General features: G+C 45.7%; 1 protein-coding gene across 1 annotated transcript in view; it reads right to left on the minus strand.

The window, feature by feature from the left end:
* The window catches only part of LOC120910430 (cadherin-23-like), a 245,796-nt gene that overhangs the window by 161,255 nt on the left and 67,778 nt on the right, over positions 1–16,763 (minus strand). Inside the window, exon 9 of the mRNA XM_040322190.1 lies at positions 4,662–4,769. Within this exon, the coding sequence (XP_040178124.1) occupies positions 4,662–4,769 (108 nt within the window). The remainder of the gene's footprint in view (positions 1–4,661; positions 4,770–16,763) is intronic.

Here is a 16,763-nt window from a genome sequence, read left to right on the forward strand (position 1 = left end):
ACACACAGCCATTAATGTCTAAACCCCTGGCAACAAAAGTGAGTACACCCCCAAGTAAAAAATGTCCAAATTGGGCCCAATTAGTCATTTTTCCAACCCACTGTCATGCGACTCAGTGTTACAAGGTCTCAGGTGTGAATGGGGAGCAGGTGCGTTATATTTGGTGTTATTGCTCTCACTCTCTCATACTGGTCACTGGAATTCAACATGGCACCTCATGGCAAAGAACTCTCTGAGGATCTGAACAAAAAGAATTGTTGCTCTACATAAAGATGGCCTAGGCTATTGGAAGATTGCAGCACGGTGGCCAAGACAATACAGCGGTTTAACATGACAGGTTTCATTCAGAACAGACCTCGCCCAGGTCAACCAAAGAGGTTGAGTGCACGTGCTCAGCATCATATCCATAGGTTATCTTTGGGAAATAGATGTATGAGTGCTGTCAACATTGCTACAGAGGTTGAAGGGGTGGAGGGTCAGCATATCAGTGCTTAGACCATATGACACATACTGCACCAAATTGGTTTGAATGGATGTCGTCCTAGCAAGAAGTCTTTTCTAAAGATGATGCACAAGAAAGCATGCAAACAGTTTAATGAAGACAAGCAGACTAAGGTCATGGATTACTGGAACCATGTCCTGTGGTCTGATGAGACCAAGATAAACTTATTTGGTTCAGATGGTGTCAAGGGTGTGTGGCGGCAACCAGGTGAGGAGTACAGACAAGTGTGTCTTGCCTACAGCGAAGAATGGTGGTGGGAGTGTCATGGGGCTGCACTGGGGAGCTACAGTTCATTGAGGGAACCCCAAATGCCAACATGTACTGTAACATACTGAAGCAGAGCATGATCCCTAATCTTCAGAGACTGGGCAGCAAGGCAGTATTCCAACATGATAATGATCCAAAACACACCTCCAAAATGACCACGGCCTTGCTAAAGAAGCTGTGGGTGATGGACTGGCCAAGCATGTCTCAAGACCCAAACCCTATTGAGCATCTGTGGGGCATCCTCAAATGGAAAATGGAGGAGCGCAATGCCTTTAACAACCACCAGCTCCATGATGTCGTCATGGGGGAGTGGAAGAGGACTCCATGGGCAACCTGTGAAGCTCTGGTGAACTCCATGCCCAAAAGGGTTAAGGCAGTGCTGGAAAATAATGGTGACCACACAAAATATTGACACTTTGGGCTCACTTTGGAAATTTTCACTCAGGGGTGTACTCACTTTTGTTGCCAGCAGTTTAGACATTAATGGCTGTGTGTTGAGTTATTTTGAGGGGACAACAAATGTACACTGCTTTACAAGCTGTACACTACACTACTTCACATTGTAGCAAAGTGTCATTTCTTCAGTGTTGTCACATGAAAAGATATAATAAAACATTTACAAAAACGTGAAGGTGTACTCACTTTTGGAGATATTGTATATGTAAGTGCTTCAAAGCAAATACATAATAAAACCTTTAAGAAAACAGTCACTCACACAGTCTACTTTAGCTATAGCAAAAACCTTGTAATTTAGGCTCACTAACAGTATGTATATATTTTCCTCCCTAGATGTCAGATTGAATAGCAACTAGGATAAAGGGTATATGAACTTACAAGATAAGTTTTACTACCCAATTAAATAAAATCCTCTAGACAGGTATATATATCCATTATTATTATTCCATAAAGTCCTAGAATGTAATTTATTGGTAGCATTTTCTGGTCTGCCATACACAGATTTTTACTAGACATTAGACATGATCATATGCACTGTCTTCCATTTTATGTAATTTGTCATCTTTTGAAGGGAATGGGAATTATTCTGTGTTACTTTCCATTACTCATTGAAGGGTGGTAAATCAATTCTTTCTCTGAGAGGCCCTTGAAAGACAGTATTAGAATTCAGCAAAAAGAAAAGTAAAATGTAAAATAAAACACAGTTCTTTAGTGAAGTTTGTGACGTGTTTCATCTTACCCTTTTAGATACATTACAACTCAACAAGTGAAATTATATATATATATATATATATATATATATATATATATATATATATATATATATATATGTTAGTAATTTTGCGTATGTGTATAGAGTTTTAAGGTAACAAACCTTGATATTAAGGGACATGTGATGTTAAATAGGGAACAGACAAAGGTAAGAATCAGTTTGCAAGTACCAAGTTAAAAAGAACGACAGCCAGTTGTAGGAGAAAGGCTTCCAGAGCCCATGTGCTTGTTAAAAATGTAATCCCTTGGTTATGCATAGTATGTACAGGTGTTTGTCTACTGCTGGGGTGCTTTGATGACAGAGACTGTGTTCAGTGAAATTATTTACATGCCCGAGAACCCAAAAAAGTAGCGTAAGCCATTTACACTACGCCGCCGCAACTTACTGGAGCAAGTGCCGTATTCTCAAAGCACTTGCTCTGTAATTTGCGGTGGCGTAGTGTAAATGGCCCGGCTTAAGGCCGCGTAATTCAAAGGGGGCGGCTTGTATTTAAATTAAGCGCATGCTCCAACTCACGTCGGAAAACGTCAATGAAGCCGACGTGAGCGTAATTTCCGCAAATCCCTATTCGCGAACGACTTAGGAAAACGACGTAAAAAATTAAAATTTTGTCGCGGGAACGACGGCCATACTTAACATTGGCTGCGCCTCATAGAAGCAGGGGTAACTATACGCCGGGAAAACCCTTACGTAAATGGCGTAAAATGACTGCGTCGGGCCCGCGTACGTTCGTGAATTGGCGTATCTCGCTTATTTACATATTCTCGCCGTAAATCAGCGAGAACGCCCCCAGCGGCCATTTTAAAATTGCAGTTAATATCTATGCGTAACTGATTCTATGAATCAGTCGCATTGATACGACCGATGCAACTCTGAGATACGACGGTGTATCAGGAGATACACCGTCGTATCTCTATGTAAATCTGGCCCATTGACTCGAGTATAAGCCTAGGGTGTCCATCTGCATGCCTCACTTTGCCTCACTGTGTCCATGTGCATGCCTCACTGTGCCTCACTGTGCCCAATCTCCCTACCTTATCTCCGGTGCTGTGTGACTAGACCGACGTTTAACATGGGAGTCTATGGAAGGGGTTTCCAGCTTTGAAAGAAAATCGGTGCTCCCTGGCCATAGGTCCCCTGGACAACAAACTTTGCACACTTGTAGAGGACGAGTAGGGCTACATGTGGCTATGGCTGGCCGGGATCAGGTGCACAAACTTGAAGATGGACACAGACTCGAGGGGGGCATTTTCAGCACAAAAAAAATGTGCTAAAAAACTTGGCTTATACTCAAGTACATACGGTAATCTCTTTACTCCAGAGCTGATACACCAGTAGACCACAACATTTTGAGAAGAAACAGACCGCATTTCTCAATGTAACAAGAACCAAATACCAAGTGCAGTACACTGGACCTAGAGTGAATACCCAATCATGATGTCACACTCTTATGCAATTCAAAGAAAACAAATATCTGTTTTACATACAGTAAATAAACTTAGATAACATAAACCCACTATAAACCAAAGTACAAATTACTTATACAAAATTAGAGCAACAGCCAATAGAGCAACAGCCAATAAAAGTGATTTTATAAGACAAAGGCTAACCATAGATGGATCGAGTCAGCAGGGATCAGACACATCCATGACCATTCCTGTTTGAGAGGAATCAATGTAATGATCAATTTCTCTTGAGCGGAAATGTTGGTATATTTTCTTTTGATCAGTGGCTACAGTGCCGATCAGTGTATTTTTGACAGCAGAGGAGTCCTGCTGTCAGAGTACAATAGATTAGTGGGAGGATTTCTTAATCTACCGCAAATGTGTGGACGGAGAAATCTGTTCTGTTTCCTTTGATCAGCCATCTATCTATGGCTAACTAAAATGTTTCCAAGTTTTGATGGCTTAAACTGCATTGAAGCCCCTTCATTGTTGCATTGATGTAGCTGAATTGCTAAATCCCAAGTTCTGTATGCTTAAGAAAGAAATATAAATCACGACTGCCAACCTTGTCAATCAGGAGAGAATTCCATGTCTGGACCCCCCCCCCCCCCCATGAAACCCACTCACCAGACCAAGCAGTTTAGGGTGAAGGGAAGTCCTTACTCAGTGGGGGTCATGTGACTGAGGAGATAAGGACAGCCTCCCTTGCTCTGATATGACAGGCAGCAGGAGCTTTGGGTGCCCTGAAGCTGTCAGCAATAGCTTCTGCACCATGGACACTCTGGTGGGGAGTTTGGACCTCTTTATCTATGCCTCTGCAGGATTAAGAAAATAGCAGTATATTGTGAAGGTCCTCTATTAAGCACGTCACTGAATTTTTTTTATTTTTGTTAAACATCCCTATTAGAATCAAAAGATATAAGTTTGAGTAAAAAAGTAACTTTACTTGTATTATGGACTACTGATATAATTTACTTTTTATTATGAGTACAGAACACCCTCCTTATTAAGTCCAGTTGTCTTTAGGAATTTAAAGATTGTTGCCACTAAAACACATTTGCACTTTAAATGATTCCCGTATGCCACTTGAAATAAAATAACGGTTGCTACACAAAATTGTTATAAAATGATGCAAAGAAGAGATAAAATCTACAATGTCAAGAAATAACGAAATACAGGAAACATATAAGATGGGCAAAACAAAAAATGTCCACAATACCGTAGTGACATCTGAATCAGGTGGTGTCATTTCTACCAGGTTAATAAGGTAAGGTTCATCCTTCCACTGAGGAGCATTGTCATTTATATCCAACAACGTGATATTTACCTAAAAATAAAAAAGTGTGGTTAGCCTTTTCCATGTATTGTATATTCTATAATAAAGCAATGTGAAAGTATAGATATTATCTATAGATACTAAAAATATTTTTCATTAGACACACAAAAGTGTCGCTTAACCTAAACATTATTTGTTGCAATCAAGGAGTACAAGGTTAAGAAATATACCGGTATATTCACAACTCAGCGTATAACAATAAGCAACAGAATTTATTCAAAGAAAAGAATGATCTCTGTTCGCCTTCCATGACAGCACCACCCTGATCGAAATGCCTCATAAAAATCTCAATGGGATACAGATTCTTCTATAACTTAAAATGTGGAAGCTGGTAGCAAGAATCATGCAGCCTAGGGAAAGTTAGAAGCAAACCCTAAACAGAGCAGAGGCTATAGCTAAATACAGCAATATCAATAATTTTTTGGTGTTTAACCACTTCAATACAGGGCATTTTCACCCCCTTCCTGCCCAGACCAATTTTTAGTTTTCAGCGCTGTTGCACTTTGAATGACAATTGTACAGTCATACAAAACTGTACCCACATGAATTTTTTATGTTTTTTTATCCACACATAGAGCTTTCTTTTGGTGATATTTGATCATCTCTGCGGTTTTTATTTTTTGCGCTATAAACAAAAGAAGAGCGTAAATTTAAAAAAAAAAACCCACAATATTTTAAACTTTTTGCTATAATGTAATGGCGGCGATCTGCTTTTTTATTGTGACTGCGACATACGTATCAGACACTTTTTGACATTTTTTTGGGACCATTCACATTTATACAGCTCTAACGACGTGAAAAATCCGCGCATGCTCAGAAGCAAGTTATGAGACGGGAGCGCTCGTTCTGGTAAAACTACCGTTCGTAATGGAGTAAGCACATTCATCACACTGTAACAAACAGAAAAGCACAAATCGTCTTTTACTAACACGAAATCAGCTAAATCAGCCCCAAGGGTGGCGTCAGCCGAATGGAACTTCCCCTTTATAGTGCCGTTGTACGTGTTGTACTTCACCGCGCTTTGCTAGAGCATTTTTTTTCCACGATCGTGTGTAGGCAAGGCCGTTTTAATGATCGGGTTGAAAAAAAACAGTTTTTTCTAGACCCTTAAAAACTGAATTTTTTAGAACCCGAAAAACGGTCGTGTGTACGTGGCATAAGCCCTGTTGGGCGCAATGCGTTAGGGTGGTTTCTAGGTGAAACTACTGATGTGATTGACTGTGGAATAATACGGTGACTATCGTGACATCATCAGTGTCCGGCTGTCTTTCATTTATTCAATAATTCTTATTTCTTTCAAAAAATGTGTTTTTGGACTTGGCAAAGTGCACAGTCTATTTGCCTTTAGTAAATCAGCCCATAAGCCCCTCCATTTACACTTGAGCATTCTGTTTTACTCATTTCCCTTCACCTGACTAGGCTTAAAGTGATACTAAAGTCTCTTTTTTTTTCTTTAAAAATGGCAAACATGTCATTATACCTGCTCTGTGAAATGGTTTTGCACAGAGCAGCCCGGATTCTTCTCTTCTTGGGTCCCTCGTCAGTGCGCCTGGCCCCTTCCTCCTGTCGAGTGCCCCCACAGCAAACTTGCAAACTTGCTGAGTTGCAGGTTTGTGTGTGCATTCAGAAACTGAGCTGCGGTTTGGCCCTGTCCCCTCTCTCTCCTGATTGGCTGACTTTGATTGACAGCAGGGGGAGCCAATGGCGCGGGTGCTGTGTTTCAGCCAATAAGGAGGGAGAGTCCCCAGCGGCCGAGGCACTCATGCACATCACTAGATAGAGATGGGGCTCAGGTAAGTATTAGGGGGGCTTCTGCACACAGAATGCCTTTTATCTTAACGCATAGAATCCATGAAGATAAAAAAACCTTCTGCCTTTACGACCGTATCCAGATGTGTTGTGTTTTTTAACCCATGTTTGTAAACCTGGAAAACACCTCTAATATCATGCAACTGCTCTCCTTAAAAACGCTTTGAAATCATTAGGAATATGCCCTGCTTATGTGTTAACGCAGTCTAACATTTTCTATGCACAAGCTCTGTTAAATGGGGCAACAAAAAGAATAGCATAGGACAGTTTAATAAGGTATCATGTAAGTTATATATCAGACAGGAGGCTCATATCTTATGCATTATCTTTCTTTAATAATGCCCACAGCAGAAATACAATTCTTAGTGAATTTGATCAAGAAAAAAACTTTTTAGAACAAACTACAAGTCCCAGCAGCCCTCTGGATAGGACTGCCAATCACGTGTCAGGTCCGCAGGTATATAGAGGGCTGTCACTTTGAACTCCCCCTCTTTCTTTCTGCTCACAGCTAGAAATCAGATGAGTACCACATATACCATATTTCCAATGTCTTTACCCTTTGTTAATTCAATTAATTTCATTTAATTTAATTAATTGTATTTCTTTTTCATTCTACTGTGGGGTCTTCCCCCCCTCCCCCCCCCGCAGGTTCTCTCCCGCGTTTTTTTCTCTGGCTGTATTCAGCTATTTATTTGTGTATTTGTTTTACTTTACTTGACTCTATATTCTTAAACTTACTCTGCGGTTCGGTTTCCAGTCAGCGCGCACTCCGGTTCAGGTGCGCTCTGGCCGGCCATTTCGTTACCTCACGTGTATGACGGCGCCATTTTCTGCTTGGCGCCATCCTACTCTTCTTCCCCTCGCCGTGCGCGCTCTCTCCTCACAGCGACGCGTCTCTAGGGGCGTGGCGATTCGCTCCACCAATCGCGCGGAGGCCCGTAGTCCCGCGAGACTACGGCCTCAGGCTTCGGACCTAATGCCTCAGGCACCGCTACGCCAGTGAGAGGCGAGCGGTGTGCTGAGCGGAGCCCTGGTCAGGTCTTTCTGTTACTGGGAATTTATTCCCTCTCATGTCTGTCTGTTAGTCCCTGCCCTCTCTCCAACAGTCGGATTGTGCTGACTGGAAAAGTTTCCCTGCCCGTTTTTCGTTAACCCCTGGCAGTCTAGCTGACTAGCAAGAGACCTGACATCCTCCTGCAGCCATCTGATTATCACTGACTGCTTTTAGCATATATTGTTAAGCTATTGTCGCCTACCTTACAGTCCCTATTCATCCAACCTCCCAACACTTCCTTTGGAGAGACAGGATGTGGCAATTTACTTGCCTCCCCTTCGGTCTCTCGTCCGCCCCATGGTGTTTCACCAAGTTAATGAAGCCAGTAGTGGCGGCACTACGGAGCAGAGGAGTACGGCTGATCATTTACCTGGACGACCTACTCATCATGGCTCGATCCAAGCACCAGGCCAACAAGCATGCCTCCTGGACCGTCAATTTGCTCCAGGAACTGGGGTTTGTCATAAACCACGAAAAGTCTATCCTGGTGCCATCCCAGGAGATGGAATTCTTGGGATTCTTGGTGGACACCAAACGCACTGTCCTCCGCTTACCCAAAGCCAAATTGGCTACCATCCGCAAGGAGATTTGGTCCATGTTGCACAAACAACGTGTGTCCTTACGCGGTTTGGCACGCTTAGTGGGACTTCTATCGGCATCCATCCAAGCCATCTTTCCAGCACCCCTCCACTATCGAGCCCTTCAGAGGCTCAAGGCTCTTCATCTACGTCAGGGACTTCGCTATGCAGACGAAGTACCGCTAGATGCGGAAGCAGTGGAGGAACTACGTTGGTGGTTACGTCATGCCGTCGAATGGAACGGCAAAACCATATTCAGTTCCAATCCGGATTACATCATAGAATCGGACGCGAGCCGTCACGGCTGGGGTGCTCGGTGCGGAGTCTCGTCCACAGGAGGGACCTGGTCCGCAGAGGAGTCTCTCCTCCACATCAATACCTTGGAACTCCTAGCGGCTTTCTTCGCCGTCAGGAGTCTTCTTCCGAACATGTCCAACTGCTGTGTGTTATTGCGCATGGACAATGTAACCGCAGTGCAATATGTCAACCGCTTGGGGGGCTCCAGATCCAGAGCCCTAGTGGATCTAGCAAGAGACTTTTGGCACTTCTGCCTGGAACGCAACATCGTTCCCATAGCGGAATACATCCCAGGCACCTCAAACCTGGTAGCGGATTGGAATTCTCGCTACCTTACCGACTCCAGCGACTGGCGTCTGGATCGATCGGTATTCCTCTCCCTGGTGCGCCTGTGGGGTCCATTCTTTATGGACCTGTTCGCCTCCCGCCTCAATCACCAGCTCCCACACTTTTACAGCTGGAGGCCGGATCCGGAGGCCCTGGCGATGGACGCCCTTCGTCAAACTTGGCCACAAGGGATGCATTACGCGTTCCCTCCCTTCTCAATGATCCTCAGGGTTCTCCTACACATTGCGAACCTGAGAGCCACGGTCGTGCTGATCACTCCATGGTGGCTGACGCAACCGTGGTTTCCCCTCCTTCTGGGGATGATGGTAGACCTCCCCAGACTACTTCCTCACTTCCCTCATCTCCTATCCAACCCGAGCGGGGATCTCCATCCCCTGATTGTGGATCACAACCTACATCTCCTTGCATGGTTGGTCTCGGGGTGCCGGACATGGATAGCGACCTTTCACGAACAGCTAGGGTACTCCTCGCCCTGGCCTGGGCCCCCGGGACTAGATCGGCATACCGATCAGCCTGGCGAATCTGGGTGCGTTGGTGTTATCAACGACAGATCGATCCCGTTCAGGCGCCTGTGCCGGTAATTGCCAATTACCTGGCGGACTCTTTTGAATCCGGAAAATCCTATAGCTCCATCAACGTTTACCGCTCTGCGATTTCGGCTTACCACTCTCCAGTAGATTCGCTTCCCGTCGGTAAACACCCTATGGTGTGCCGCCTGTTACGGGGCGTAAAATTCACCCGCCCTCCACGTCCTAGGTATCAGTACACTTGGGACGTAGCTAAGGTGTTAACCATGTTCTCGGAATGGGCAGACAATGACGCTCTCCCGCTAAAGTTATTGTCTTTTAAACTCACAGTTCTCGTAAGCCTGATTTCCATCAAGCGTGTTTCTGACGTCAAGGCCTTGGATATCTCTAGGCGTCAATTTTCGCCACAGGGGGTTAAATTTTCTGTCGTTCGTAGGACAAAAACGGGAATCCAATCAGTTTTTTACCCGTTTTTTCCCACACACCCTCACCTATGTGTTGTTCGCTGCCTACAGACGTATGAGTCACAAACAGCCTTACTGTGGTCTCCGCTATTCTCCCAGCTCCTCATCTCCCACGTTCGCCCTCATCACCCAGTGTCTTCGGCTACATTGGCCAGATGGGTGAGATGCACCATGGACATGGCAGGGATTGACGTTTCCCTGTTCGGTGCCCACTCCTCCAGGGGTGCGATGGCTACCAAGGGGGTCACCTCTGGAGGCTCGCTGTCGGATCTGCTGATGGCGGCAGACTGGTCTTCCGAAACCACCTTCCGCCAATTCTACTTTAGACCGGAGGAACACATATCTATGTTGGTTCTGTGATTTAGGATGTGATGAATCTTGTTAATTGTCTTTATTATTTATACATATGCTCATACATAGCTTTGAACTTGCATAAGATATGAGCCTCCTGTCTGATATATAATTCGAGATTTTCCTAGCTTGTGACGGAAAATATTAGTTATATGAAGACAGGAGGCGATTATCTTCCCGCCCGACCCAACCCTGTTACGGTTGTTTTTCTGTTGTTCCAGGTTATTGAGGAACGCATCTCGCAGGCCAGAGGCTGAAAATCTTCCGGAGTTGTCTTCGTTGTTGTGACGAGATCCTTCCTCGCCCAGGTCCTGCTCTCCCGACACTCCTCTGCTACCAGTGAGTCAGCTTGCAGATTGCAACGTCTGATGGTCCAGTCATCCAAGGTTCCGGGGTCCGAACTACAGCTATGTGCCGTTCAGACCCATTAGGAACAAACACCAGGCAGGCTGTATGTAAGTTCCAACAGGACTCTTTATTTTCAAGTACACAGCACACTTTTATACAGAATTTTGGAACATCCCACTCCCAACAACCGCTTTCCTATTGGTCAATTGTAAAGTATATCCAGTCTTCACTCAAGTCCTCCTTGACCATGCAAATGAGGACTTGAAATTGTCAACAGGGATTGGTCCAATAGCTTGGATAGAAAGACTTGTGTATTGAGACAGAAGCCCCAGGGGGTAATCAATGTACACAATAACCCGGTCTACTTAATTACTACCTCTGAGAGGTTACATTGCTTTAGACAATAGAATGCTAATTCAATACAGCTGACAGGAGGCTTCTGACCTTTAGAACAATAAACACATACATCTTCACACATACATTCTAGATTCAATTAACCTTCAATCCATAGTTTTTTTAGCCAGACGGAGTGTCTCCGACACCCGCTCTTAGCCTGCAGAGCACAATAAAAGGTATTTCTCTAGCTGGTTCCACTTAGCATTTCAATAGCCGGTGTCCTTGCATTGAATGTCCCTCTCCTGTGTAACAGATGTCAAGTAGAAACACTTTAATATCTTAAGATCCATGACATTACTTCCCCTGGGAAACAGTCCAACAGCCGCAGTGGGACCCAAACGGGTCAACTCGAGGATGTTGGAAAAGTAGTCTTAAGGTTCCAGGACTGTCCGCTGGGATGACCCATCTGCCTTCCTGTTTTGAGGTCCTGGCCCATAATCGGACGGCAAGAGGCTCACATTCAGTCCTCTCCAAAAGCCCCTGTCCCGGCTAGGTCTGTCACACATCTCCCCCTTTGGCAGGAGACTAACCCTGGGAGAGATCCCAATTCCGGTACCCACCCAGTACCCCAGATACCTTGTCCCAAACAGAGCATTACTCACCCAGCCCATCTCTGCCTCTCTCAGAGAACACGCCTGCCGCTGGGGAGAGGCCTGGACTGGCCCTTCTCCCTGGAGTCCTTTCAGCCGCTGGAGAGAAGACAGGGTGGCTGGGCTCAGTTCATCATGCTGTTGTGGATCTGGGCCAACTGGCCACCATTCCTGAGGTACACCAGTGGAGACTGAAGTCCCATCCACTGATGCTAGGTGAAAATCCCCCGGTGCTTGCAAAGCAAAGCCGACATCCTCCTGTCTCAGTGCCGCACCATTTTCTGGGGTTGTGTCAGTGGAGATCAGAGTCCCATCCACTACCACAGGAACCCCCTCTCCTGTTAGTTGAGAGCAGAGGCCTGGGGCACTCTGCTCTGTTGCCAGCTCTTCTGCTGGGTTGCTGTGAGTGGAGACCACAGTCCCATCCACCGATATCCGCTCAAGCTGTAGTCGTGTGCAGCAGCCAGTAGCATCTTGCCCTGCTGCCAGTGATTCAGCTGGGAGTAACAGCTTTACTACCTCAGCTTGTTGCTGGGGAGGGGGGCCAACCGCCCCGGCTCCCTGGAACGCCACAGTTGGTCCCAATGCTGGGCAGAGATGGCTAGCATTCTGCCCTGTTGCCAGCACTTTTGCTGGGGGTGCATAATCCATAACATCCTCTGAACAGTCAATACATTCTGTAATCTGTGGCTGGGGAGTGATCGCCATCTTCTCACCCTGAGCCTCCAGAACTGCCACGGGGGTGGGGCAGAGGTCTTGATCCCTCTGTCCGGTGACCAGTGCTTCAGCTGAGGAAGTTCCTTGTAATTCCACAAATACTGCCCTTGGTGCTGGGCAGAGCACAGTGAAGTTTGGCCCTGATACCAGTTCTTCTGCTGGAGGCTCCCCAGGTTGTTCTTCCTCAGCAGAAAAGTCTATCAAATCCCATGTCTCTACAACTGGTGTCTGGGGATAGAGGTTCATCATCTCCTGTCCATGGAACCCAGAAGATGCTATGGGTACTGAGCAGAGGTTAGCAGAGCTCGGCCCTTCGGTCAGTACTTCCGCTTTGGGAATGGCAAGCTCACGATTTTCCACTGCTGATTCACTGGCAGACTGCTGGACAGGCACATTCCTCCATTCAAAATCATCCCATGCAGAAACCGGATCATCAAGGTCAGTCAACGCTTGCTGCATCCGCCATAAGACCTCCGGGCCCATAGCTACAGGGCCAGGTTGGCAAAGCCCACTGTTACTCTGCCACATTGCCGATTCTTCAGCCAGGATTTCATCACTGTCAGCTGATATTTCCTCATAGTCCCATGTAAAGGGAGCCCCACCCTGCTGCTGAGCGGAGTCTAGCAGCTGTTTGTAGGCGATTTCCAGCTCATGTTGCCGCTCTCGTTCTCTCTGTTGCCGCTCTCGTGCTCTCTGTTGCCGCTCTCGTGCTCTCTGTTCCTGCAGCTGGAGGTCTCTAATAGTATTCTGTATGGCCGTCTCTGATGGGTTAGCACCATATAATGCCAACCGTTGTTGAACTCGCTGCTGGAACAAGTCTTCAACTGACCGGGGTCCTGCATCACCATCCCTCTGATCCATCTCGGCTAGCGCAATGATCAGGGTGGCCTTGTTCTTCCCACCGGTCCCTCCACAGCTCTCAAGCAAGTCTTTTAGCATGGTTCTCCTCCAGGCTGCATAGCTGGTCATTCATGGTGGTGGTTTGGAGTTGTCCCAGTAACTGGAGAGCAAATCCCACCGCTGCCAACCAATGTGACGAGATCCTTCCTCGCCCAGGTCCTGCTCTCCCGACACTCCTCTGCTACCAGTGAGTCAGCTTGCAGATTGCAACGTCTGATGGTCCAGTCATCCAAGGTTCCGGGGTCCGAACTACAGCTATGTGCCGTTCAGACCCATTAGGAACAAACACCAGGCAGGCTGTATGTAAGTTCCAACAGGACTCTTTATTTTCAAGTACACAGCACACTTTTATACAGAATTTTGGAACATCCCACTCCCAACAACCGCTTTCCTATTGGTCAATTGTAAAGTATATCCAGTCTTCACTCAAGTCCTCCTTGACCATGCAAATGAGGACTTGAAATTGTCAACAGGGATTGGTCCAATAGCTTGGATAGAAAGACTTGTGTATTGAGACAGAAGCCCCAGGGGGTAATCAATGTACACAATAACCCGGTCTACTTAATTACTACCTCTGAGAGGTTACATTGCTTTAGACAATAGAATGCTAATTCAATACAGCTGACAGGAGGCTTCTGACCTTTAGAACAATAAACACATACATCTTCACACATACATTCTAGATTCAATTAACCTTCAATCCATAGTTTTTTTAGCCAGACGGAGTGTCTCCGACACCCGCTCTTAGCCTGCAGAGCACAATAAAAGGTATTTCTCTAGCTGGTTCCACTTAGCATTTCAATAGCCGGTGTCCTTGCATTGAATGTCCCTCTCCTGTGTAACAGATGTCAAGTAGAAACACTTTAATATCTTAAGATCCATGACAGTTGTTATTCCCCGTTGGGATGCCTACCTGTTCGGTCCAATGGGCCCGGTTCATCGGTGGTCGGAAGGATAGCTCGAGCTGAGTTCCAGTTTTCTCCAGGTTCAGGCTAGTTCGCTCCAAGAAAGAGGAGGAGTTCAAAGTGACAGCCCTCTATATACCTGCGGACCTGACACGTGATTGGCAGTCCTATCCAGAGGGCTGCTGGGACTTGTAGTTTGTTCTAAAAAGTTTTTTTCTTGATCAAATTCACTAAGAATTGTATTTCTGCTGTGGGCATTATTAAAGAAAGATAATGCATAAGATAATCGCCTCCTGTCTTCATATAACTAATATTTTCCGTCACAAGCTAGGAAAATCTCGAATTATTGCTTCAGAATCCTCCCCTTGTTCCAATGTCCCTAATCCATCTCCTGATAGAACAAAGCCCTAGGAGGCACCCTGAAAATTTTAAAAATCGCTGCATCATTGCGCAGCGTTCTAACTCAGGAGTGGGTGCAAGTATCTGGTTTTGACAGGTATCCGCTACCCCCCAAAAAATGCCACTTGGAAGAGGGTGCGAACAAGCAAAGCTTCCACTTTTGGGTGGAGCTTCGCTTTAAAAAAAAACTTTAGTAGGTAGATTCAGGTAGGGGCGCGCAACTGTAAGGCGGCGTAGCCTAGCGTGTTTACACTACGCCGCCTTACGTATGAGAGGCAAGTACTGTATTCTCAAAGTACTTGCCTCCTTACTTAGGGCGGTGTAGCGTAAATGCGGCGGGCGCAAGCGCGCCTAATTCAAATTCGGCTGACGGGGCGTGTTTTATGTTAATATGCTTTGACCCGACGTGATTGACGTTCTTTTAAACTGTGCATGCGCCGGGCGCCTACATTTCCCAGTGTGCATTGCGACTAAGTACGCCGCACGGGCCTATTGATTTGGACGTGGACGTAAACAACGTAAATCCCGATTCACGGACGACTTACGCAAACGACGTAAAAAATTTGAATTTCAACGCGGGAACGGCGGCCATACTTGACATTACTATTCCAATAGGGCCTAGCTCTAACTTTACGCGGCCTATCTCTTACGTAAACGGCGTAAAAGTACTGCGTCGGCCAGGCGTACGTTTGTGAATCGGCCTATCTACTAATTTGCATAATCTATGCCGACCGCAATGGAAGCGCCACCTAGCGGCCATCCGAAATATTGCAATCTAAGATAGGACGGCACAAGCCGTCGTATCTTACATATGTTTAAGCGTATCTCTGTTTGAGCATACGCTTAAACATAAGTCGGCGTAGATTCTGAGTTAGGTCGGCTTATCTACGGATAAGCCGGCCTAACTCTTTCTGAATCTACCTAGAACTGTGTACAAGAGGTGGGCAATACATCTTCCTGCCAGGTTGCTTTGGTGTGTAGTAGTCTCAGAGTACAGCTATTGCTCCAACCTAAACTAACTATTGTTTTCCTTTGAGTCTCTAAACAATGCTGACCCAGGACCAGTCACCTCCCCAAAAATAGTTTGAGCCATGAAAAGGCAGAGGGAAGTCAGATCAGGCATGTTTAGCCTACTAATCACAATACCTCCACCTGGATGAGCAGATTGAAAGCCATAATGAAAATATTCAGTGTAACATATAGTGAGGACTGGTAAGGAGACAGGAATTAAATTGCCTTTTTCATCATCTCATTCTGTCAAGAAAAGGCCCATTGAGGTTTGGGCAGAGCATTTCATGAACATTTTGACATCTAATAAAGAAAGCTGTCTTTGGAGCAGCAGTCCAAATAGTCTTGAGATTTTAAGATTGTGTGTTGCTGACACACCAGTCAGCTACTGATGAGTCCTTGGCAAGTATTGCTGCTGGTGTGCAACATCTTGTGCATAGCATCATTTTATGAAGACCTCTTAATCAAGTAGATGAAATGCTATGTTTTCAATCCCATTTTTAGAATAGCAGTGATGTACACTCCCTTGTAGACAACATTTTCCACTAAGATTGAGCTGTTTTGGTGAGACATGACCCAAATGGTGGTGATGGTGAGTGTTAATGAAATCAAACAGATTAACAGGACCATTAACATTTTCCAAAGTCTACAAATTGATACTTTAGAGGTAAGTCATATTTTCTCTCCATTGCATGTAGGCAAGGGATGTATACTAGGATCATAGCATTGGAATCACTCACTTAAGCAGGGCAAAATTAAAAAATTTGGGACCATTGTCATTTATACAGCGATCAGTGCTATAAAAATGCACTGATTACTGTGTAAATGACACTGGCAGGGAAGAGGTTAACCACTAGGGGGCAAGGAAGGGTTTAAGTGTGTACCCGGAGGAAACCCACGCAGACACAGGAAGAACATGCAAACTCCAGGCAGGTAGTGCCATGATTGGGATTTAAACCTTAGTGCTGCTAGGCGGACATGCTAATCACTTAGCTACTGTGCTGATGATTAGAAATATTTTTTTTTGGAGCTGCGGTGGATCAACGCCATTGGCACTGCGCTGACAAGCCATTCACCTCTGCAGCTAGGGGTTCGGATCCGGGGCTCGGCTACATGTGAATTGAGTTTGGTGGTCTCAGCCCGGCTCCAGGTGGGTGTGCTATGCGAGGTTAACTTGCGCTTAGTACGCCCACCCCCCTCCCACAAAAAACACCACACCTACACGCACTCGAAATTGGGTTAACATGCACGCACTTTGACCATGCGGTCTCTAAAAAGAGAGGCGAAGGACTAA

This window comes from Rana temporaria, chromosome 8 (genome assembly GCF_905171775.1).
Source record: "Rana temporaria chromosome 8, aRanTem1.1, whole genome shotgun sequence".
Classification (NCBI taxonomy): domain Eukaryota; kingdom Metazoa; phylum Chordata; class Amphibia; order Anura; family Ranidae; genus Rana; species Rana temporaria.